Raw genomic sequence first — 26,604 nt, forward strand, 5'->3', positions numbered from 1 at the left:
CACAGCTTCTCTGGACAACCTGTAGACACATGGAGATTTTCACCCATTTCACTTTAGCATCATTTTGCATTTTTATAATATCATGATATTGCTTGTCATCTGAAAAAGCACTCAAAGAACCACAAAAGGATAAAATATTTCAGTTACTTAGGAATTGCATCAGGAGATTGTTCAAACTGAACTAACTCTGAAGAGCCTAGAGTGACTGAGGAACACACAGTTCCTTTGGTTTGGTCAAAGCAAGGGAAGGACAGTGAGCACGATCTTTGTTTCCTGTATTCTGTACAAGAGTCCAAAAGCTTGCTCATGAGGCTGCTTTGGGCACTGCAAAACACCCCTCTGTGAAAGGTCAGGTTGATGATTAACTCCAGGTACACAAGGACAGCACAGGGGTAGGCAGGGGGGGTGCTCAAATGCTCTGAAATAGATGTTTTAGAACATTTCACAGAGGCTAAGAGGAAACCAAGACAGCTTTGCACCACAGCAGCTCTACCTGCAGGCAGTCCCCTGATCACAGATCACAATTCCTTTGTTCATGAATGTGCCAATCATCCAACATTCAGCACAAACAGATTCACCACTAAGCCAACCCCAAGTTACCTGCAAACTACTCTGGATTGATTGTACAGTTTGAACATTTTTTTTTTTCAGGAAACAAGAAAAAGGCATGGCCTAAAGCAGAATTTCATAATTAGCTCATGAAGATTCCATCAGTGGTAGGGATGAACACAGCAGTTTCCAGCCCCAGGCCAGCACAAACTAAAACACACTTGTCTGTCACAAATCTCCAAGCCCCCTGCACTAAGAGAACATGATTTTTTATCTAATTACACACAAATTGTACCCAGGGCTGCCAGAGCCAGGCAGCACCTGAGTAAACAACAGGAGAGTTGAGTTTGTGGCAGGCAGCAAAGAAGAGAAATCTCTGTGACACCCACAGGAGAGCAGGTAACCTGAAAAATGAGAGCCAGATCCCTGCTCCCTTCTGACACTGCCAGGGGTGCAGGGAGCCTTGGAACACAGCAGTTCAAAATCCAGCTGTGTCATTAGCTCTGATAATCTCCCCCTCCCTGGGGACCTGCAGCTCTTGTCAGACAAAGTGACAGCTCTGTAATTTGTCTTTACGACATATTATGGAGATACAGAAACCTGAAGTCACTCAGTTGAGTCTCTTCCAACTGCAGGCTGAAGCTTCCTGAGTCTCCCCTATTTTCACATTGATCCTCAATGGACTTGTAGCTACTTTTGTTCCTGTTCATATTCTGACCACAAAAGCTATTTTTATTTTTGTCTTCCACGTTATTTTTGGATAATAAAGTACAACATTCCTTCCACAGCAAAGTTCTGGTCTTTCAGACACAGCCAAACAATGCAGGATCTTCCCCTCCTCCCAACAAATATCACCTTTGAGCCTCCTGGCAGAAAGGCACTGAAATATTCTACTTTTCTTTGCCAAGAGGCAGAAATTAGTTGAAAAGTCTGAATAAATCAATGGATGAAACAAAATTTCACTGTAATTATAACGTGGGTAAATGCTGTGCTTTGGAGCAGAAGAATTTGGCTTTCACAGAAATCTTTTGCTAAGCAAAAGTAAACCTTCTACTTGGATTTCCCTTGTCCAAGAAATATATTTATTTTACTGACAACAAATCACTTCTGTGGTTCTGCATATTTACATGACATTTTGGAAAACACTACAACACAGATTCCCTGGCCCAGTGAATACACCATTCTGCAAAAGAAGCACGAGGCAGTAGTTCAAGGGAAGGGAGATAAGAAAACAAGAAGATTACTAGGTTGTTATTATTTACAGGAAAATAAGCAGGTTTGGGAGCATTTCCCAGAAGAGAGAATGTGCCTGGGAGAGAGGAGGATCCTGGAAGTAGACAAGCAAAGCTGCATAAACAACAGCCACTCACAGCTTTTCAGTATCCTCAGCCTCACTTTTCTATCTGGTGTGTAAATGTCCAACACCTCCACACACTCACATGTGCCAGCCTGGCTTGGATACCTGAAAAAGGGGTAAAGCAGCAAAGACAATGTAGTATCTAAAGAAAAATTACACAAGAGTTTGAATTTTGCCAACCTTGTCACCAAGTGCTGTTTGTTCAAACAGCACATTCCATATTCTCACTCCCATCAACCAATAACCAGGATTTTCATGTAGAACACAATCAAACCCTGTGTCTGCAAAAAGGTTTGCAAAACTTTAGAAGAAATAAAAATAATAAAGTAAAAATAATTCAGAAAGTGTGAACATCATAATGCTCAGCATAAAGATATAGAAAGGTAAAGTTTAAAAGTACGTGGCTATGAATAGAAAATATGTAAAGATCTTTCAAGAGAAGATTTAGTGACTAGGAAATCACTTAGAGTCCTACAGGGAATCTTTCAAATATGTCCCCAGTTACAGGATTTAATCTAAATGTTGGATTTTAGTTCTTAGCAGCAGTTTTAAGTAAACAATTATCACCCTTCTCAGTGTTTACAGTTCTTGCCTCATGCAATCAGTCTTCTTGTAGAGCAGTTCTGGGAACATAAGTGTTAAACAGAAAAGACAAAAAAGGATCGTGTGCAGGTCCCCAGTGTCCCCAAAGCCCAGATTATTACAGGACACCCCCTCCCAGAACATCAAGTGTTAAACAGAAAAGACAAAAAAGGATCATGTGCAGGTGCAATGTCCCCAAAGCCCAGATTATTACAGGACACTCCTTCCCAGAACATCAAGTGTTAAACAGAAAAGACAAAAAAGGATCATGTGCAGGTGTGATGTCCCCAAAGCCCAGACTACCACAGGACACCCCCTCCCACCTGGTGACAGTGAGATGGCTGAGTAAAGCAATTCTGCTCTGCTATCACCTCTGCCTGAGCACTTGAGGAAAGCCTGACCAAGAGCAGTGCTCCAGCACCAGATGGCACTGTTACCTGAGGAAATCCACAGGAGACCAGAGCTACAGGCACAGGAGAAGCTGGCTGAGAGCAGCAAGCAGCAAAGTGGACAACACTTTGCCTCTCCATCAGCCAGCACTGCTCACAGAGGCTGCTCAACACTCCTGCAGTAAAGCCTCACCCAAAACACAGATGACAGGCAGCAACCCCCAGGAAAAACTGCTGTGAGAATCCAGCAGATCCACAGAGCCCCAAACCCCCCAAGTGTGACAAGAGGTGTCTGCTTCCAGCAGGACCTGAGGAATGGCTGCAGACCCTGGAGAACACCTGACCATGCAGGTGAAAGCAAAGGCTGTGCAGCTCCTCTGGCAGCATCTGATGAGCTCTAAGGGAGATGCATTTCACTGCTAGAGGAAACTCCCCTGAGGAGCTCACATGGATGCTGACACACCCAGTGTGGTAGGAAGAAGAGATTCCCATTTCAGTCTGGATTCCCAGGATTTCTAACAGCCCACTGTTTTAACTTTAAGCTGTGCTCCTCCTTGTGTGCAAAAATAGCCTGTCCAGTAGCTCTTTCATTTACCTGAAGCAAAAGAATTCTTTAAATTGTTGCCTTGGGAGGGAGATGGCAGTTAATATGCAACAGGTTTTCCAGGTTTTTGCTGGACCTGGCTGGATGGGGATGCCATCTGGACAGCATCAGCAGCACAGAAATTAGTCACTGGCCACTCTGAGCTGCATTTGGGGCACATGCCAGATCTGGAGCAAAGAGTGAGGCTGCTTAGACCCCATCTGCCTTTCAGAGGACAAAGATGCTGTGAGGAGATTTGTGTGACTCTTGCTGGCCAATTCACTCCTGAGGCACAACAGTGTACCTCACCTTTCTACATCTTTGAGAGGAGAAGTAAAGAGTGTATCCATGAAAAATATTCCTTTGCTCCACATTCCTGAAGCAAAGCAGGGTGGGCTCTTCTGCTGAGCTAAGCTGGACTCTGTTGGGTTGGTGGCAACTCTGTGCTAAGGCACAAAACATCTTCCTTCCCCTTTGCAATCAGGTCAGCAATGTGCAGGAGAAACTCCTCATTAGCCCACAGCAAAAAATCCACCTTGCAAAAACTGCCAGGGAACAACAAGAGGGAGACATATCAACAGAAAATCACTGTGTCTGCTTTCCAGCTGGTTAGCTCATTTGCTGCTGCTGTGAATACAAACCAGCCATTTAAATTAGCTTCTAATTGTTCACAATTATTCCAACACAGCATAACCTGCAAGCAGGAAGACGTCAGGCAAGTAGGAGAGAAAGAATGGTTTCAGATGCCTTGACAAGATTCACATATTCATGTGAATTCAAGTCTCACAGCCTTGCCTCTCTCACAGACCCCCCAGATGTACACTTAGCATTGCAGAGGAATGAGATAATCCACGGGTGTTCCTACACTTCAGGTTTCTACTCTTTCTTGCTCCCATTTTTGGACTGGTTCAAAAATTAAACCAATAATATTTTGGTCTACCCCAGTCGTTCACAGTCTCTGCACACACAGGCAGTTTGAGCAACACTATTTATAAAGCTGCTTAAAATTCTGGCCACAGCCAGAGCTCTTTGATAGGATGTCAGCCATGCGACACCCGAACGTAGGAGGTTGACACAGGATGGTTAGTGTAATACAGCCCACTCTCCTTTCCCTCTCTTTCACCCAGAGCCTCCACTGCCACCCTCACAGGAGTCCCTTCCCCCCCAATTACTGCCATTTTCTGTCCTAGGGAAGATATTTGTGTGTTATCCTTAAATCCCTAGTGTGCCTGTTTTAGTTTACATGTGAGACTCAATGCAAGTCCAGTCTGCAGGTCAAATTACTGCAGGGGACTGAGTCCAGACATATCTTAAAGAAAAAATTCCCTCACATTCAGACCTGTTTGGTTGGATCCAGAGCTAGAGCATTGCCACAGAGCTAAAATACTCAAATAGGTCTAAGAACTTCAGCAAATTTAATAAACTTGAGCAAGAATATTTTATCAAGTACAGAATCTCCTAGAGGAGACAAAATAACCCTGAAAAGCAATGTATAAATAGCTGTAGCTGAAAGCACAGCAAATGCTGTGTCATGCCCCATTCCCAAGTCAATCCCAGGCAGTGAGTGCATGAAGCTGCCCAGCCTCCCTTGCACCTTCTCTGAGGTTCATGTCTGCTCTGCAATCACAGCACCCCCCTGGAGAAACATTGCTGGATGATTTCACACGCACAGCACACTCCCCAAGCACACTGCAGTGCCTCAGTGCTCTGGGACACAGGAGAGGCACTGCATGGACAGACAGAATGCCTGCAGCCCGAGGAGAGCAGGGAATGCAGTGGATTCCAGAGGCAGATCAGGGCCTGGCTGGCTCAGCTAAGAAACACAGGATGCTCAGGCTGGCCTCGGGGGCAGTTTCCACAGCCAGTGATTAAGAGCACTCTGGGGACACTCCAATCCAGCTGACAAGCAAACCAGTTGTGCTGTCTCCTCATGGGGGCACAGCCAGGGCAGAGGTCTGGGGTCACCTCTCTCCCTCCTGGCACAGCAAAGGCAAACACTGCTTTAGAGGCACAATAGCCAATGCTTGCTCCAAGGCAGAGCAAGCATTCAGCAAAGGCTTCCTGTTAAATAACACACCTTCTGAGACAGCTGTATCCACAGTTAAGTCATACATTTCTTAAAAAAATATAAACAATCAATGCCTTTACATTCAGCTGAAGCAACCTCTGGGATGCTAGAGAGAATCCACCCCAAATTCAGAGCCAGCGTGGGTACCCCGTGCATGCATTTACTTGTGATAAACAGCAAAGCCACTCCCCCAGCTCACACTGCAGAAGAGTGTGTGAATGCTACTGGGACAATGCAGCACAATTGCATCATTGCCCAAAAAACCTCAGCTGCATTTTCTATTCACTGAAAGAGTTCCAGTTATCCCCCACATACATAAATGCTGTATTGGCCATTACAAATAGGAGGAACAGCCCCTACTGAACACATACACCAAGCTACAGAAGCCCAGATATTTAATGACTGGATTTCTGCAACTCCTGCACTGTGATCCCTTTCTGTGAGGGGCGGATCCACAACCTGCAGAATGGCTGGGGGAAGACCAAAACATCTCCCAGCTACAGCAGGTTTAATTCACTGCCTTCTGCTTATACACTCCATAATACAAAAGCAACCAACCTTCAATTCCTTTCAAAAAATCTTGAGAAAAATCTCAACAAGAACTGATTGATATGATACAACAGAGACAGAAATATTAAAGCCCTGCAGAGTTTGACTTAATAGCCCTGGGGCAAAGCCTTGTTTCTCCCCCCTTGCACAGGTAAGTCCACTGGACTGACTTTTTCCTCCTTCCCATCTCAGCCAAAGCTTTCAACACCATCTTTAAATCTCATCAATGTCATCATAACAACACTCCTGTATCATTCTGCCTTCAGGTGTTTTCTTGGCTGACTTCTAAACCATCTACTGTAAGCTCTCCAGATTGTGCCAGCAGCCTGAGACAACACAGCATTTACCCAGCACAACATCCAACTTCCACATGGAAGCACCACTCTCCTCTCCACATTACTCTGCAGGTTCAGTTATTCAGCAGCATATTTGATGTGGCAATAATTCAAGTTTATAGCTCGGGGAATCTTTTTTTTTTTCTCCCCATCTCCTCCTTGGAACTAAGCAAGCAAGCAGCACATCCAGAACTCACCCAGCCCCTGGTGTCAGTAAACACTCACAGCAGTGGCACAGGAACCACAGGAGCAATCAAGCCAGATGTTCCCTGGTTTTGTACAGTGTACACACAGTTCCCATTCTAAACCTGCTCAAAGGTAAATTATTAAGTTCTCCTCTACACATCTATTAAGGCAAAATCCTTTCTATGTGCATTAATCCTTGCCAGTGTTGTTTTCCTCTGAACATAACATCCAGACAGCCACAAAATTCCTGTAGGAATACATCTTTATGCTCCTCTGCTCTGCACAGGCTCTACAGCCCAACAGCTACAGAGCAACCACAAATTACTGGGAAAAATGTCTCTGAGGATACTCAAATCCAGTTTTCAAGGAAGCCTTATGTGTTTAGGAGACCCAGCGTCTGAGGAGTCCCCAGGGGAGTAACATACTTCTAGACCAACCAGAAAGCTGTGAAATATTCCATTTTTAACAAGAGGAGTGTTTCTGAGAGACCTGGAACTGGCCCTTCACTAAAAACATTTCTGAAAGGTCACCTCTTCCAGGCAAGCAAGGTGAGATTGATTGTTAGCAGAATTCACCTCAGAGCTGACTATTTCCCCATAAATGTCAAAGACTAAAGGCACAGGCTTTTCCAAACTGGAGTTTAAAACTGTTTTAAGGGATGCTTTATTGCATCTTTCACCTTGCATATAGATCAGGAAGCTGCTCCTAGCAGGAAAATTTCTTTAGTGTCTTCATGGCCCAATGTCACAAACATCACACAGTAGCATCAGGTCCTAGCACAGATGCAATACAGAGTCTTGCACTGTACCTAACAGCAAATATCTTATCCAAGAAGAAAAAATGCTAAGGATAAAAGATAAAGCTAATCCATTACAAAGCCACTGATCCTTGTCCTGGCAGTGGCTTGACTCCAAGTGCATGCTTTGTACATCTGGATGCCTCTGCATCTACACATCAAAACAATAAAAAACAGTCTGCTGAACAACTAATCAATAGTCTCCTCTGCAAAATAAATTTTACCTTCTTAAGTCAAGCCTGTTATCCTTGACAGCGAGCCCCATATTTCCTGGAACTGTAATTCACTTGATGTCTACTTCCTAAAATTACCTTTTTTTGAGGATATATTACCATGTACATATACAGCAGATAAGTGGGTATTTTGCTTTAACACCAGATTGTTATGTGCTGTACATACATAACAAGTTCTTTGCTTTAATGACTTCAGCTCTAAGAGACGGATTTCAGCTCATCACAACCCCAGTGAAACACTGAGCCATAAACACAGGTAGAGCAGATTTGCAAACACTATAAAAACACCCTTGCAAGATAACTGAGAGGGCTCTGCTCCCCTGAGAGCTGGAAGAGTGCTCTGTCTCTTCTGAAAAATGGAGATTAGCTGCTTTTATCTGCCTTTACCCAGCACTGACAAAATGCCTCAGTGAGGACTGTTCTGAACAGCCTTGAAACAGGGACAAAGCTGCAGGAAAGGAATGACTGGACAGCAGATTTCAGAGTTGCTGAAGTCACACGGCATGAACTGAACAGCATCAGCACAACAGTAAGCAGAACTGCTCTGAGGTGCTGAGCCCCAGCCATGTTCTGGGAAGGATCCATGGGTTGATAAGCCTTAGGCTGCATTATATGGCCTGTCATTCCTAATTAAACACACAAACGAAGTTGCTCCTTACAAGTGCCCCTGCTCATTAATTGCCACTGTACACTGCTCAGATGTGGCAGGCTCCTGAGCAGGACATGGAACCCCCAGCAGCAATTCCAAGCAAGTCACACGAGGCACTGCCAGAACACTCCTATGCTTACAGCAGTGATTTTTACTTTAAAAAGGTTGCTCAGCTTTGCAGGCATATGCAAGGTACTGTGCCATGAGGCACTGAAATGCAGCAGCACTGGGGTTGAACAATGGCACCTATGAAAAACCAGGTGCACAGTTACACTGGGGACAATAACACACCAAGAAAATGGCACTTCTCCCTGCAAGGGTGAACAATCTGCATATACTCAAGTATCTACTCATGTACTCAAGATAGTGTCAAGACTTAAAAGTATGTTGAGTACACAGAAAAATAAAAACCACAAAAGGGACACTTTTGCTAGGAATATGAAATGACCCACAAAATACAGAAAGCACCTAAGGCAACAGAATCTTTACTGAGAAGTCCTCAACCATGAACATCTGCATAACAACCACCAGCCTGAGGCTTGCTGCTGACAGGCACTCCTCATCTTCCTGTCAGAAGTTTTTTGGGGGATACATCCCCTACCAGGTGTGCATTAGGTGGTCCCCTGCACATTACAACACATTCCTTTGCAGCAGAGTCAAGCAGTGACCAGAGCACCTCCTCCTCCCCACACAGCCTCTTCATTCCTGCACTGGGACTCATCCATGGCTCACACTGCCATGGATGCACTGTTACCTTTATCCCATCTGACACTCACCAGGGCCTCACACCTCACTGCTCCTCTCCACCCTGGCCTCGGGCTCTGACACCACAGAACCATGATCTGGACAGGAAAACAAGGCACACAGGAGGAGCAACTGCTCAGGATGCCAACACTAAACCCTCAAGGATTTTAAGTGTCATGTCATTCAGTAAGGCTGAAGCTGCTGTTTAATTAGGCTTGTTTAATGAGTCATATTAAATAGCATATATATAACACCAGGTTTTCTATTTGTTCAAGGACCTGATGGATTATTGTGGTGAAATGCTGCCACTACAATGGAGTAGCTTTTCATTTTATATACTTAACCATGACCTACATTCCTTTGCTCAGAGGATCCCCATCTCCAGAGGGAATGTGCCTCTGATCAGCTCCAGCATTTTTTCAGGGTTCAGCAGGGATGCATGGAGAGGCCTTATGTCTCTTCAGATAACACAGCTCACAGAAGCTCCATAAGAGAGTGGTAAAAAAGCCCCCAGATTCAAATAATTTCAAATAATGGCGGGAACTACCTGCAACCTGGTTTGATGGGCACCCTCTGCTCCAGAGCCCACTGGGATGGATGAACACCAAAGCCTCCACATGCCCTCAGTGAGCCTGGCCAGTTGCTGCAGCTTGTTGGACAAAAGCTTGTCTCCTGGAGAAATTGCAGTCAAGATCAGATTTGAGGAGGAAGACAAATTCAGGAGGGAGCTTTGGGGCACTCAGCAAGTTCAACCCTTGTTTCCACAGAAAAGGAGCCTGTGAGCCATTAGTGAAGACACCAAAGAAAAGCAGACTTATGGGCTGCATTAAAATTAAAAAAAAAAAAAATTGAAAGCAACAACTCACATGTAAGGATTATACCTAACTCTTGTGTCCAAAAAGTTACAGGAAATTCAAACTGCTATCAAGATCCAGCCTCTACTAATGCAGAGCTAGCAAAAACCAACCCCCTACAATACACACACCCAGCTCACCCTAAGAAAGTCCCCAAGAAACCAAAAATGAAACATGGAAAGTTCAAAAGAGAAATTAAAAGAGAATTGTGTAAAGAGAATAGAGAATTTGTGTAAAGCTGCTCTGGGGCAGCACACCCAGGGAGCCAGGCCCATCCCTCAGAGCTGCAGCCTGAGCTGCTCAGAGCTTCCCCATGGCACACCAGGGACATGGACACAGTCTGTCAGCAGGGCATCAGGGACAGCAGCTCACACTGAGGCCATCAGAATGCAAGAGGAACTGAGAAAAGGCAGAAAAAGCACTGACAGAACAACACATCTCACTGCCACAGCCTTTGGAAAACACACATTTGAGCAGTGCACTCTCCCCATTGGGATTTGTTTCAGGTATGTTTTTCAAACCCATATTAATTTCAGACATTGAGAAACCCAACAAGCTGAACCTCAACATTTTCCTGCCCTCTCCATCACCAGTCCCTGATCCCTCTGAAGGCTGCAGAGCAGGATACACCCAGTGCTGCAAAGCTCAACACCACTGACAGCAGTAAAAATAACTCCTGCTTTGGTACACACCAAGCAGTTCAGAGCAGCAGATGCACACAGAATGTGCATACAATAAGCTGTCACAAAACAACAAGGATTATGGTGCACAGAAATAGGTCTCAGATTTAAACAGATATGAGATCACCAGGGGGCGGGGTAAGAAAATCACAGATGAAGAAAATCCCACGATTTTTCCTCTGGTTTGTGTCACTCCAAACAGAACAAACTAAGGAGAGATCAGGCTTAAAGTTCCTTGTAATTGGAAGGAAACAAGCACATCCTCTCCTTTTTCATGGTATAAACTCCTTCCTTTTTTTCAGGCAGCTCTTCTGAGATGCTGGCTGGGAAATGTCAGGGCAAAGAACTTTGCAATAAGGCAGAGGTCAGGCAGGCCTGGCAGCCAGAGCACATCCAAACCCAGGCTCCCCAAGGCAGGACAGGCCTGATCCTCCCTCTGCAGCACCACAGACACCATTTCCATGACATCCACCCCCTCACTGCAGCACCAGCATTTCTCAGGTTCCTGGGGCTGCTCAGCATCTCATCTACTCAAACTTCTACATCCTTGGGAAAAATGAAACAAATCTCCCAAACCCAGCTGTGTGCAAGCAGGCACCCTCACTCTGCACAGCATACATGCTGCTTCAGCCCCAAATTCAGAGCTCTTTACAGCTTTCAGTCTGGGCAGCAGACCAGGCTGAGATACAGGGTAAGACAAAAATAGGAATTACTAAAAATCCCTTATACAGAGGTGTGGTGCACTCTTGCCCATCAGTGCTTGAGTCTGCCACCACAGCCGTGCTCCAGATTGTTTTCAGGACCACACTGTCACCACAATGCCAATACCCACAGGCTCTGCACTAAAATCCTCCTTGACAGTCAAAAGCAGGGCAACAGGGATAACTTCCATGGGCTTTGGGTGTCCAGGTTCTCAGAAGCCTGAGTGTTAAAGCACTGAAGTGTCACATACCTTTTGAAATGGAACAGCCTGAAGATCTGATGTCTGCTTTAAAATCAAAGCCTGTAATTCAAAAGTCCCAAATCTATTTCATCTAGCAAAGATGTTTTCCATAAAGTAGCTTTTAAAAAAAGACATCAATGAAGTTTAAAAAGAAGCTGCTGCTCTCATCTCAAGACCAAGTGATGACTGGTAGAGTTCATCTTGAAAAATGATTGTAATAATGGCAATTTGCAATCAAATCCTACTTTTCTTCTACCCCATGTACCCATCTCAGACCCTTCCACAAAGTTCAAGAAACACTCCAGGGCTGAATGGATGGATCAAGACAAACTAATTTTCCTCTCTTGCAGGAACCATCAGTGTCAGAAGTACAGTCCCACAAAACACTGCAGAGACAGCATGTGACAGATGAATATTCCATTGGGAGAGTCACCACGGCTCACTCCTTCAGAGGACTATTATAAAAACAGAACTGTGAAGATACTTAACAATCCACCAAAAAGCAGACTGCCAGATGTTACCAACTGTCTGGGCACCCAAACAACACTTCTTTTCATAACAATGGGGAGAAAATAACCCCTTGTGATGTGCAGAAAAGTAGGGAACTGAAAAAGTATAGAGTTTCTTGAAAAAAAATCCCTACCGTGGCAGAATAGGGTGGGATAAAACCAAGACAAACCTAACAGTGTAACATTTTAACAACAGCAGCTTTTGTGAATGGAGCACTGAGATGATTCAAGGAAGTATTAGAGTTTCAAAACACTTCAAGAGTAGCTGTGATCGATATCTATCTCACCATTACAACATCTCTTGGCAGAGACACTGCACGTTTCAATACACCCAGCAAAGACAATGCCTCTCTTGGCTCAGACACACACTCAACATGTCACTCAGATTTCACCCAAGTGACATTTCAGTAGCACCTGCCCCCAGTGAAAACAGCTATTTATAGCAAGGTGGGTGTTGAGGAGGGTGATTTCTCCCATCACTTGAGGCCTGGGTGTAAATCACAGACTGCATGCTGTCATTCCTGATTAAAAGCTCTTGCTGGTCTCTAATGAAGATTTGCTACTTTGCTAAATCACACTGGAGCTGCAAGTGGCAGGTACCTGGTTTTCTTGAAAGCAGGAGATGAGCTCAAAGGCTCTGTGTGGATGAGACGAAGCTTAAGGTATGCACACAGCACATCCTCACCTTGCAATGTTCCTCCCAGAGCCTCATTTCCATGAGAACAGAAGAAACATCCTTTGTTTTACTCTTCCTCAGAACACAGACAATCCTGCTTCATTTTATACACCCTAAAGCAATTGGGGGGGGGGGAAAAGGGGAAATGTTATTTTAGCTCACGTGCTAGAAAAAGGAAAACCAGCAGGAAAACCTAAAAGCACAGCTCAACATCACTCCTCAATTCAGATGCAACACTCCCAGGCTAGAAGGTCATAATTAACCAGTTAAGCATTTTGAGAATATCTAGGGATCTTTTTCTGATGAAACTGGAAAATTGAGAGAGCAAATGGATGCCCTGCCAGCCATCCAGACAGGGTAGGGACCACTCTCAAGAGCAATGAACATGCTATTGCCCTGAATAACTTCATCCTCAGAGAACAATGAAAATAGCAAAGATAAGAAATGTGAACACAAAGGGTCTTTGTGTCTCTCCAGGTGTGGAGAGAAAACTAAACCTAATAAAAGGGAGGAATACTTCAGGAGCTCTGAAGCAGCCAAATGGTATCAAAATCAAAGAAAGAGTTCTGAAAAAACAACCTGCTACAACAACAAACTTTTGTGTACAGCAGCAGCAGCAGCACCTGATCCTCTTAGAGCACAGCAGGAACCAGCTGAGCCAAGAGCCCAGGCAGCAAATATTAAAGAGCCCTTTGGAAGTGAACTTGGAGACCCTGCCCAGGAAGGTTCTCCAGGTCCTCACTGTGAAATGAGCCTTGCCAGCTGTTGCAGATTCTGGGTGATGGTACAGTACTCAGAGAACTGATGATGCATTGTTCTAAATCACCATCCTATCTCTCATGTGCTACTAATTCTGTGTATTACCTCACTTATCTCTGCTTAGGGTGAGTTTATTGCTTTAGAGAAAAATTACAAAGCTTATAGTTGAAATATTGGAATCAACTTACCAATTATTTAATAGTGTTTTAGACTTTGCCATTATCCCTAGCAACAGTTTGCAACTTGATGTTTTTTCCACCACGCTCAGTTGAATACACAGGTTGGACAATGATGCTCTGAATATCATTTTGTCTCTAATCCTTCATCTTTTGTTTTAAGGTTTTATTCAATCCTTGCCAGCCCTGCAGATCACAGGCAGGCAACCTGAACTGTGCTAAAGCTGGGCTAAGTTAGCAGCACTAACAAGAACAACTGGCATTTCATAAAAATTTGATTTCATCATTTCCAAAACAACTACCATGGATTCCTCAGCTCCTGGGGTGCTCAGTTTGCTGCCACTATCACAAATTCTTCCAGCATCAAGAAGCAGAAAGGAGACACACAGCCGAGTTCTAAGATTGCTTATAAATGCTTTTTTAGAATGGCTTGCTAGCCCAAACAGTACCAAGCAGCCACAAAGATCCCAGTTCTGGAAAAGAACTCTCCACCCTGAGTTTGCTGCCCTCAGCAGCACCAGAGCACAACACTCACTCAGAGACACGGGTGCAGAGCACAGAGATGGGTTCTGCCCTGCAAACACCACCTTGAAAGCTGATTTTTCAGTCCCTTCATTTCTCATCACAGCTCTCCTGACAGCAAGCACTTCTCACTGCCAGATTAGAAGAGATTATCACAAGAGAAAGTTCAGGTTCTTTCAGACAGCAGGACAGTAAAGTGCACTCAATGGTTACTATCAGGGGTAGGGAGGGTGATGAGACCTCTCTACCCAACTGACCAAGGCCAAATGGTGCTTGTTAAATCAAATTAACAAACACTGCTTGTTAAATCCAACGGGCTGGGTTTCCAGCACTGTCAGTTTCCAATCTGGCACAACCACTAAAAGGTAAAAAAAAAAATTCCCTTTTGCAGCTTCACTTTGGGAGCTCTCAGATAAGAGCATTTCCTCGCGAGCTGCCCTGCATGGCTGTACATATGCTAATCAGAGACTGCTGGAGCTCAAGAGAAAGCAACTGTGGGGCACTAACAAAAGAAAGCAAAGCATCCCTGAGAGGGAGACCTGAGGTGTGAACACTCTGCTGGGTTTGCACCCAGTGCCAATTAAACAGCAGAGTACAGGAATGAGTGCAACACAAACACTCAGGCTGCATTCACTACACTAAAATAAGAGCAAATTCAAAGCACAATTATTTTAACCATTGTGCACAAGCAGATAGATTTCAAATGGTAGCCAATACCTGTGGATGGCAATTTGGTACTAAACTGTGTTACTGAGAATAGAAAAAAGAACACTGCACAATTAGGAGGGAGTCAGGAATTCAGCCTGGATTTCTTCCAAAGTTCAGAGTGTCAACACTGAAAAAAACCAGAAAGACTCTTCTAACTAAAGAGTTTACACATTCATTGAAGTGACCAGAGTAATCACCATATTGGTGATATTTATTTTCCACAAATTAAATTTTCTCTAGGCTCTACAACACAAGAAGAAACAGGAGAGCAGATCACACAATATTCCTGTGAAATGCAAAGAGTGCCTGGTGTGGGAATTGTTTTCATCTAACACTTGGGCTCAGGAAAGAAAGATTGGCAGCATTCAACAAGGGACTTGAGGCTGATCAGGGCAGGCAGAGTGAACTCTGATGAAGAAAGCCCAGTGTGAACTGGAGTAAGTGTGGACAAGGGTTGCACAAATAGTGGGGAAAGAGCCTCTCTGGGAAGGAAGTTGGTGATGTACAGTCTGAGGGTGAAAAGGGAGAAAATAATTGTGCTTCAGCACATAATAGCACATTTCTAAAGACAGGCAGCTATTTAGGAGTTACATTTGCTTTTTGCTAAAGGAGATGGGTGTAAGCTGTTTGCATGTTTATGCTAGAAATTACAGCTTTTCTCATGCAGACTGACACAGGTTCCTAATGCAAGGAATCAAAGCACAGAGCTAACTCTTTATAGAACTTTTCTAAGAGACAGAGCAGGCTGCTCCTGCAGTGGTGCCCTCAGCAGCACCAGCCCAGGCTGCTCACAGGGAGTTCCTGGCCAGCACACATTTTGTTACAATAAAGTCACCCCATACTTTGCTTTATCATTACAAGGCAGATTCCATTTGTGAACCAAATGCCATTTTTCTCCATCATGTACCAGCACAATCCCCATCACCACACAAAACAAAACAGAGGAAGTTTCTGGCCCCAGAGTCAAAAGCACCAAAAAGCCGAATCAGCTGAGCAAGTCAGATGTTGTGGCTGAAATAGTTACTGAGTCAATGACACACTCTGGATCTGCTTGTCCAATTTAACACAAAGTGAGATCCCACAGCACTGACATGAGGGTGATAAAAATATCAGTGAATGAATTAAGAAAGCCATCAGGAGGTTTCTTCCCAAACTAAGCAGCCAGGAATGCTGGTGTTTCCTGTGCAGTGCCACCTTCCCTGCTGGGGCATTCCACAGGGTGCTCTCTGCTTTCTTGTATTTCAGGAATGCACAGAGATGCACAGTTGAGGAAGTTCTGTGATTATGTACTACTACAACGAGGAAGAGCTTCCCAAGCCCTTTAAAATACACTTGAAATGTTGGCCAGACCACCCCTTACAGGAAGCAAATGAATCATCCACATCTGCAGACTTTAAGAAAAAACACAAAAGCAAGTTTTAAACAAAGGATGGAGATTCCTCCCTCTTCCCTGCTCTGCTTTAAATTGAACCCATGGACAGTTCACTTAGACAAGGCTGTACCACAGCATGGGAAATCATAAAAACTTCAACCTGCAGCACAAGGACAGAGAAAAGATTTCTGACAGAAGTTCCATGTGCTAAGGACAAAACAAATCTGAAGAGGAGATGCATGATGTATCATTTCCAGCCAGTTATCCAACTGTGTAGTAACTCTAAATTTAGGAAATGTGGCTATTTTGTCTCAAGACTAATGTTGTTTCAAGGAACTTGGACTCAGAGGCTGAACGGAAGCATAAATATTACTTGCAATAGTCATGAGATTTATTCACTTGGATTTGATACTTAACCCACATTCCAAGAGGGGAAAAAAACCCAAATTTCATCTTCAAAAGCAGACAGAAGGGCAAAGCCAAAGGACAAGCAGGGCCTTGCTGGAAATGCCATCAACTCCCAACAAAAATATGAAGCAGTGCTCTGTGCACACTCACTCCAAATACTGAAAAGCAAAGATGTGAGGGCAGAGAGCAGAGGCAGCACTGGACTCTTGGGATGGGCAGAGCCCCTCACACTCTGACACCCCCAACCCCTGTCCAGCAGCAGGAAAGCAGAAAAGCCATTTTAGTGCCATGAGGATAAACAAAATACAAAGGCTTCTGGGTGATCAGTACTACTAAAGCTCCAACTGTTTCTGTATAGCTGCTGCCAACAATTTCACTGAGGACTGAGATCTAGGACCAGTTCTCTAGCAACACATCTTGAGCCAAGAGGTCTGAAACACCCACTTGATTCTACAAACACCACTATGAATTAACTTCAGAGTAAATCTTGGCTGTTCCTCACTGACTACACTTTTCATCCAGCCTTGCAAAACCCCCAGCTCACTAGATTTCCACCTAAACTAACTTTTAAAGTACTGGGTTACTCAGTTTAGCTCCTCACAGAAGTGAAACCAAATCAAACTTGAGTTACTCAGTGCCAAATGGTGAGTTCCCCAGCATCCAATTTCACACACAGACCAAATAACCAGTGTATTGTGGCTCTGCCTCAAAGTAATTTTCCCAGACAAATCTCTAGCTGTAACTACTCTGAGAAGTGTCAAAAAGTTTTTCCACTGAGCAGCCAGGTCATGCTCTTGAGCCCTGGAAATGGTCAAATAGAGAAAGCACAGAGCACACAGCAGGAAAACACCACCTGGCAGCACTAATGCTGCCTGTCTTACCCAGAGTCACCTAAGGGGAGAGATTCTGTCACCTTTCCAACACCCACTGCCACATCAGAGCCCAGGAAATGCTTTGAAGATGAAAAGTGCTACTTATTTGCTAAGTATCCTTTATCAGCAGAAAAGCAGCATCGTTTTTTACACCCAAATGTTTCATATGTAAAGTTCTTTTATTTTCAAAGAAGTTCTATCCTTTCAAAAGTAGGTAAAAAAATAAATCAGTCATGATGGAACTAATTCCAGCTCACCCTATTAGTGTATTTTACTAAGCAGAAGATTCATCATCCACTGACAAATGACAACTGTACCCAGTCACTTCCACAGGAATAAGGTACCAGAACTCCCAGCTCCAGGCTAAGAAAAATAGTTTAAAGCCTTAAGCTCCTCATCTTTGCAGCTGGTGATTAAATAGCCCTCTTCACTTGTCTGTCTCCAAACCCCTCACAAGCAGAAAAGCTCAAAGTTTTACAGGCAGCACAAGAGCAAAGCACTGAGAGTGTGTGTGATGTGTGCTGAATACAGAACCACACGGTTCTGCTGCAGTTTCATTGTACAAAACCAATCCTGCTTAATGGACCAAGGCTATGGCTGTGCAGCTTCTCTTCAACTCAAGAGGCTGTAACCAGAGGCTGTGAAGTGATACCACTGCAAATGCAAGCTGAGCATGGTTTCCTTGTCCCTAATGTACTCCTGTGAATTGAATTTTTCCTGGCCTGGAAGCTACAGTGAGACACCAAGGGCTCCTGTGTCCTCTCCTGGCCTGCTCTGCTGCCAGTCCTTGGTGTCACCTCCTGCCCACAGCCTCCACACAGACAGCAGCAGCTGTTGAGGAAAGAAACAGAAGTCATGATTTTAAACACAATGGCAAAAGCATGGAAAAAACCAGCTCTGCAATCTCAAAGAAGCCTACCTACCTAGAGCATCCAACATACATCATCAGGGAGCTGGTTGTTCAAACTCTTTGAAAAACTGGACAGATTATTTATGGTGTAGCTTGATGTGTCCCACTTTCAAGATCTCAGCATATGTGCACAAAAAGCATTTTCTATCTTGGCTTCCACCTTGTATACCCAAGCAACCTGTATGGCAGCAGCTAACACAGCAAGCAAACCCAAAAAATCCACCAAAACTACAGAGGCTCATCAAGATGTCTAAGACACCACTTCCACACATTAACTATTAATTTGTTAAATTTTAGACCAGCAGGTCAGCAGATCCACACTCCTATCTCACAGCAGAGAAACATCAATGCTATTTAGCCAAAATCTTCCCAGTAACCTGAACTGAGCTGCACCTCCCTGCAGTCAGAGCTTCTCTGGTACAACCTGCACCTGACTGATGGAGAGGGCACAAAGCATAAAAGTGATGCCATGTCTTCAAAAAGCAATCCAAAACATGTACAGAGGTACAGATTTCTTAGCCTTCAAATCTGCCCACTCTCAACCCATGGTTTTGGCCTCGACCTACAGGTCATCCTGTGAGAGGAAGAAATTCCATCTGCAGGTACTTAGTGGATCTGCCTCTCCATTTAAGTTGCTCTAAATCCTAATACAATTAAGGGCAGAAAAGAAAGACAACATCACCTGTCCTTCCCCTTACCTCTCCTGCACACACACACATCCAACACAGTAACCAAATCCACATCCAGCACTACAATATTAGTTTCCATCTACATCACCCACAAAGATTTGAGCCCAGTAAATGTTCACAATTTCCTCTTGTGTTTATTCCATGGCCTGGTCCAAGTGCAGAAAGCACAGCAGGCACGACTGCAGCCCTTGCTTTTGGCCAGATGTGCAGTCAGACACATGGGAGGTAACAATAACCCTGAATGCACAGGAGGAGATGCTTTCTATCCAGAAATGTGTCTCCAACTGCACCAAGCTGGGCTGGCTGTACTTTGCACCACCACAGGCACAGGATCTTCTGAAATTCAGTCAGCACACACCAGAAACAGCATTAAAGCTAAAAAGACACCTGTCAACTTGAAACTCAGGCACATCTGAAAGTGCTGCAGCTATTACAGTAACCAGCAATCCCCAGCATCTTTACTGTCAAAATCACATGCTGTTCATAGTATTTTATGTTTTTAATCACCCCTAACAATCATTACCCCTCAAAGTTTCCTGCTCCCTTCACAGAAACATTTAACATTCTGAAAGAAATAACCCTATCCCAGTTCTAGGTAGGATATTGTCACTAAGAAAAACTCACTTTTGCTTAACTTCACAAATTCAAGTTAGCAGAATATTTTTGATTCAGACATAAATATGCACATTTCTATTGAGCAGCCTAAAAGCAAATGGAAGAAAGCCCAAACATTACCATGGAGCCTCCCTCCAGGTTTGTTTTTTTTTCCCCTAGGAGTCAGCATTCTCATACTTTGTCACAGGTCTAAAGGTCTCAGGAATGGAACACATCAGCTACACAAAGTAGAGCCTGAGCTGAGTTACAGGTCAAGTTCTCTGCAGAAATATGTAAAACGCAGAAGCTGAGCCATCATCTCACATCTCAGTTCCAGGAAAAGTCAGGACTGCCAACCTCAAAAGGAAGCACAAGGATTTCAGCTCAATGATCAGCTCCTGTGCTCAGGATGACCTAAACACAGGTCCCTTTGGGCAAAGACCCTGCACATGGTGGGAGGTAACAGCAGAATGGAAAAAATGAGGCAGGGTTTTCCTAAGTAGCATTTGAAGGTGTCATCACCTTCTGAGCCTCTGAAATCCCCCAAGCAATTAAACAGTCAAAGGAGGAGAGGCTTTTAGCTTTCCAAACACCAATTATTTCCCACACCAACACAGATGTTGAACATTAAAAATAATGCCTTTCCTCTGAAGAGAGGAGAGGAGCTAAGGACAGCTGCCATAGGCAAGCAAGACTTTGTCCCAAAAACCATTTGTCAAAGCTGCTGCTATTTAACTTCAATAAAGAATCTTCAGCCAAAAAAGAAACTTTATAAAATTGCCTAAAGTCTCTTTTTTTTTGCCAAAGTCTGCACTGGAGCTGCATCACAGCAGCAAATAAATTTGTATGAGAAAGCTGCAGCAGAATGTCTCACCCACACAGGTATTTCAGAGCCTGTCACGGGCATCGATTGATTCCTTCTAAAGCTTTTAGTGCACATTAGTTTGTTTACTAGTCCTAAAAGCATTACTAATTTAGTTTGGGTTTTTTTTTTTAAGCTACAGCAGCACACTGAAAGGGAGCACACCTTGGAAGAGAGCACATCACCAACACTGCTTGCTTGAGGACAGGTTTCACTCATTTTAAAAATAACACTGCTGTCTACATTTGGAATAATTATAATAAATGGCTTAGCCCAGATGGCCACTTTCAACTCCTGAATTACCAATTCACTCTGCACACAGCACACAGAGCAGTAACAATGTACAATATTTAGTACTCCTGAGACTTCCACACTGTGAATTGTGCCTGATTCCACTTTTGCAGTAAAATATTAATGATGATCCCCAAGTCTAGATCACAAGAGCCAAACAAATCAAAGTAAAATGGGGAATTGACCCAAGGGTACCTAACCTTGCAATGGATACCCACAGGATAGAAAGGTCACACATTAATTGGTTCGATATTATGCAGAACTGCAAAAATTCCAGTAAGCCTTTTCTCTTCTGTCTCTAACAGCTACAAACATCAGGTGGTTTCAAAGAACCCCCCTGGGAGAGTAACTGAAATGTCAGATGCAAGAAGAGGGTTAGATACAGCTTCCTCACGCAGTAAAACCCTCTGTTAATAGTTTATGGGCATGGGATTTGTGTGCTGCAACAAAACCAGAGTTTGGCTTTATGGCCAGCATTTCCTCACAGCCCCAAAAAGGATCCTGCTCTCTCCCTTCAATGTACCCACACTGCACCTCCAGCTGGCTGACACCTCAGCAGGTTTGAAGATGCAAGATTTTTAAGGCTGTTTTCATGCCTCAGTTGTAAATAAGTTGCAGAGTCACCAGCCAGGATTAACATCTGAAGGGCACATGCTGGTGGGCTGGGATCCCAGCAGTGAGGGCTCAGAGTGGCTCTGAATGGACAAACACAGACCTGGAGGATCTTCAGAAACTCCTCCTGTGACCTTGTATTAGATCCATGACCCAATATCTGAGGTCAGGAAATTACAGGAGCAAAGGGTAGAAAAGAACAGAAGGTCTGTGTGGGATGAAGCAGAGCTGAATTCATGGAGAGTCTTTTGGAGATAACATCAGATAATTTCCAGATAATGAGTTTATCAGCCACCACCTTATGTCTGAGGAGTTTGAATCTGTTTCCAAAGCAAAGCTGAATGAGGGAAGAGAGTCATCCAAACTAAATCATAATCTGGACCTTACAAAAAAGGCTGTGAAAAACTTTTTTTAAAATTGCACCTGGACTCTTAGAGCAAACCTGGGGTCCTGCAATGGTCCCTGGACATCACCCTCACTGCCAGGGTATCCCAGCATCACCAAGCCCTCACTCCCAGAGGGAGGCACAGGGAGCTGGGGAGGCCTGGCTGCCTGAAGGCCTTCAGATAAGGTGCTGAAACACAACACCTGCACTTTCCATTTCCCCCAGCTGCACAAGAGGCTGATCTGCCTTGCCCAGGCTTTATGAAAATGAAAGGTCACAGAGAGCTCTGAGGCTTTCAGGGGAGAGGCAGCAGCATTTTAAATCCCCAGAACCTGACTAACACCTAGTATGTTCAAGCATTCCCATAAAGTTCCCAAAGGCAGCTCAAGTGTGCAGCAGGAATGCTGAATTACAGCAGAGAGATCCTGAAATTAAAATTCAGCTGGGTCCCAAGAACTCCTGATAATTTATTTAAAAAAGCATCAGGTGTTCACAGCAACTCATAGTGCTTCTAAACCTGCTTTCCAAATTACCTCCACAGATATGGCTTTAGCCACCCAGAGGAACTGCTCTGCAGATTTGTTGGGTCAGACAAGACATGGATGGCAAATATGTTTGGAAAGGGAAGCTTTCTCCTTCCAGGTCTGCTTAGGTTTTACAACACTCAGCAACAGTGATTTCCCAGTGTCTTAAATAGGTGGTATGGCCATGGAGAACAGAAAAGGAGCACTTGAAGCCAGAGAGAGAAATCCTGGCTCTTTTTATTCTCATCATTGTTATGCTGCTAATGACTATCAACAGGGGAACCAAAGGCAGGAATGTGCTCACATGCCCAATTCTTGGAGGAGCTGGTGGGGCTTTGCACCAACTGCTAAGCTCTATCTCAAGAGAAAGTTTCTATTACTGACTAATATCAGTAATTGTGTGCATTCTGCCACTTGAAAAAGCAACAGCAAGTGTTAAACTTCCAGAAGCAACAGCAAAAATTAATGTCCAAGAACAAACCCCAAACTGTCCAAGAAAAGACAGGAAAGCTCAAGGATTATTAATTAGGTGCCTTTGACCTTTGCACTGCTTTCTGACCTTTGCACTGAAAGCCAAAGGTGCTGTTTCACTGGAGTCAAAATTTCCAACAGCATTAATTCTCCCTTGGTTACAACACTCACTCTATCCAATACACACACACCAGAATTCCCAGATCCTGAAGCACCTGACAAACAGAAGGCAGACAGACAGACAGACAGCCTTCTGTGTGGAATCAGGATCTCATACACTAAATAGGCACAAAAGCCCTGGCCCCAAGAGCACCTTTACCCTCTGCCCTTTTCAGATTTAAGGGAAATAAAAGAGTGCAACAAGCATCCTCTGGAGCCCAGGGCTGAGCTGGCACCAGGACAGGTTAATGTTTTAGGGACATCAAACAAGACTTTCACAGCCAAAGATGTACCAGCAGGCAACAGCACCAAAAAGCCAACAAGCCTTAGACCCAGGATAACCATAAAATGCCTGTGGTTTGTGCCAGCATGGACAATGACAAGCTTGTCAGGCTTACCTGGCTGGTTCTCACACATCAGTGGAACCCAAAAGAGGCTGGGTTAGCAGACAGCTAAAAAAACCCAATTATAAACACAAAACCATGATCAGTCCCACTGCGTGTTTCCAGCGGCGTCAGGTTTGTTTTCAGCAACCCCAAACTGCAGTGCAGACTGTACACAATGCCTCTCCATTTGGTTAGTGGGCAGCTTTCCAGAAAAAAGAAAAAAAATCAATACAAGTACACCTAAATTTCTCTAGCACTCAGGAAACTTCTCCCCAGGGTCCATTACCCGAGTGGTAAAGGCACCTACACCAGGGCAGCAGCACTAAAAGGGAAAACAGACAGACTGTTTATTTACATAAGTGTCTTTGATTTCGGATCCTCCTCAGTCCAGCTTTTTCTAACACTGCAATGGGTGCAGCTACCAAGTGACTGAAGTCAGAGCTAACACTTCTGGATTTAGGAACCCAACAGCACCAACTAAATCCGTGTTTACTCACCCAAATGGAAGTGGTTTTGTTTAGATGCTGTGAAAACCAAACTCAACTTGGGACAAATTTTTGCTGCAACAACACATGAAGATTTTACTGGAAGGTTGCAGTGATTGAATTATGGAGTTTTTCTAGAGAAAAAGAGGTGGGTTTCTTTTTAAGGTAGAGATACATAACATGGCAGTATCTTTTCAGAATACCTGTTTTCGTTTTCCTTATCTCCAAGCAGTCACGTGTCTAATGACACTACCACCTAAATTTAGCTCATTCTGTAGCACTGGCAATCCTAGCGATGCCTTTAAGACTGCAACACACCTTTCTTCCTCCCAGTCTCGCCTCTTTCCTGCAGGTGTGGGGCTGTTTCTGGGCCAGCAAAGCAGACAGTTCTGCAGAAGCCTCCTGCTTTCCCTGCCAGCCCAGAGGAGCAGGGGGAGCCTGCAGGGACAGTGCAGGCACTCGCTCTGCTCAGTGCAACGCCCATCCCTGGCAGCCCCTTTGTGCTCTATCACAGTGCCCCCCTCGCCCGCTTTTGTCTCGGAACTGTCAGTCAGCCTGGGCTGAAACCCCAGGCCACACCAACTTTGGCAAGTGGGGATAATATTCCAAGGCAGACCTACACCTTGTGGCTCGGCAGATATAATTAGGTTGCACAGATTTCCGTGCAACTCATTAGCAAGGGGTAAATGCTCACGTAAACAAGGGCAGATCCAAACCGTGTTTGTTTCCTGCTGGAATCTTTATCCAGGGGTGGTTTCCCTGCTCAGCTGCTGACTCCCCTAGAACAGGCGCTGACGACACTGCTCAATAAAGGCTGAGACACTGGCCTACAACTCCAGAAGTGAGAGCTGACTGGAAGTTCGCTCAAATCACCTTCACAGGCCCGCTTCTCCTTATACCAGCGAGCCCCAGCGCCCCACAGAGCAGCCGTGCTCTGCCATCAGCGCAAGGCAGCGGCAGCATCCATGCTGGGCTGCCAGAGGGAGCGTGCTGAAGGGAAGGAACGGGATTTCACACCCCGGACAACACCGTCCCCTTCCCCGCCCCGGCTGCTCGCGGCACGGGGGAAACGGGGCAGCAACCTCCGCCTCGGGAGCCTCCAACGCCCCGAGCCCGCAGCCCCGCAGGCCGTGCAGGCCCTGCCCCGGGAGGCCTCCAAGGCGGCGCCCCGGTCGTGCAACCGGCGGCAGCCCCCCGGGGAGGGCCCCGTGCCCGTGCAGGCCGCCCCCCGCCCCGGTTACCTTGGTCTCCTTGACGTGCTGCTTGATGCCCTCCGGGTACCACTGCACCCGCACGTAGCCCCGCCGCAGCGGGCTGGCGCGGCCCTCCTCCCCGCCGGCCCCGGGGCCTCCCGACTCGGAGCCGCCCGAGCTGGCGGCGCCGCCGGCCGCGGCCCCGCGCCCGCCCTCCTCAGAGTCCTCCTCCGAGTCCTCGCCGTGGATGAGGCGCACCAGGCCGAAGCGCACGGAGCCGCGGTAGCGGCCCGACACCAGGTCGTGGGAGAACAGGAGGCGCTGGGAGCCGCCCGGCGGGGCGGAGAGGGGCAGCGCGGCGGGGGGAGCCGGGGGTGCCGGTGCCGGCGGTGCCGGTGCCCCCTCCTCGGGCTGTTCCGCCATGGCGCCGGTGAGCGGGAGCGCGCGGCCGGCAGGAGGGGGAGGGCAGGGGAGGGGCGGCAAGTAACGGCCCAGGGGCGGGGCCAGAGGCGGACACGCCCACAGCGACCGCAGACCACGCCCACAGAGGGCGGGGCGGGACGGCGGGAGGGACCGGGGCGGGGCGGACCCGGGGCTGGGGGCGGGACCGGGGCGGGGCCAGGGGGCTGCGCTGCGTTACCGGCCCCGGGGCGGGGGGGCGGCACCGTCTGCTGATCGCCGGGAACGGGGGATTGCATCATCACCCCCAGGAATGGGGGGCTGCATCCTCCTCTGACCCCCCGGGGTGTGGAGCTGCTTGCATCATCCTCAAGGATGTGAGGGATTGCATCATCATCCTCAGGGATGAGGGGCTACTCTGCATCATCATCCCCGCGGATGGGGGGCTGCACAGCATCATCATCCTCATGGATGGGGGGCTGCACAGCATCGTTCTCTGATCCCCGGGAAAGGGTGGGGGGGGCCGCACTGCATCGTTCTCTGACTCCCAGGGGTGTGGGGCTGCTCTGCATCATCCCCAAGGATGGGGAGGATTGCATCATCATCCCCAGGGATGGGGGGCTGTGCTGCATCACCCTCTGATCGCCGGGTATGGGGGGCTCTGCTGCACCATCCCATGAACCCCAGGGATTGGGGTGCATCGTCCCCAGGGATGGAGGAACCTGCACTGCATCAGCCCCTGGTCCCCGGAGATGGAGGGGCTGCACTGCATTGTCCCTGAGCCCCAGGGATGGGGGGACCCTGCCCTGCATTGTCCCTGAGCCCCAGGGATGGGGGACCCTGCACCATCCCCCAATTCTCAGTCGCTGGGGGCTGCCCTGCATCCCCCCCTGCTCCCCTGTGCTGCCCACAGACCCCTCTGCCTGGCACAGCCGGGTGTCCATCCTGGCACTGGGCACAGCTCTCCAGCTGACATCAAAGCCTGCTCTCGCTTTTCATGGCTCCTAGAAGCCCTCATTAGGGTGTGCAAATGAGCAGAATATTTGGCTTCGTTGACTCGAAGGATTTTTCCCCTCAGTCTGCAGAGATTTTGTAAACAGAAAAGTTTTTTTGAGCAGGTCCTGCTGCTCTGGCAGGCAAAGGAC

At 46.1% G+C, this 26,604-nt stretch overlaps 1 protein-coding gene across 1 annotated transcript in view; it reads right to left on the reverse strand.

The window, feature by feature from the left end:
* The window catches only part of UBE2O (ubiquitin conjugating enzyme E2 O), a 61,329-nt gene extending 35,782 nt beyond the window's left edge, over positions 1 to 25,547 (reverse strand). Inside the window, exon 1 of the mRNA XM_005494059.4 lies at positions 25,109 to 25,547. Coding sequence (XP_005494116.1) covers positions 25,109 to 25,483 — 375 coding nt within the window. The 5' untranslated portion in view covers positions 25,484 to 25,547. The remainder of the gene's footprint in view (positions 1 to 25,108) is intronic.
* Positions 25,548 to 26,604: the final 1,057 nt, after the last annotated feature.

The sequence above is a fragment of the Zonotrichia albicollis genome, chromosome 19, assembly GCF_047830755.1.
Source record: "Zonotrichia albicollis isolate bZonAlb1 chromosome 19, bZonAlb1.hap1, whole genome shotgun sequence".
Taxonomy (NCBI): Eukaryota; Metazoa; Chordata; class Aves; order Passeriformes; family Passerellidae; genus Zonotrichia; species Zonotrichia albicollis.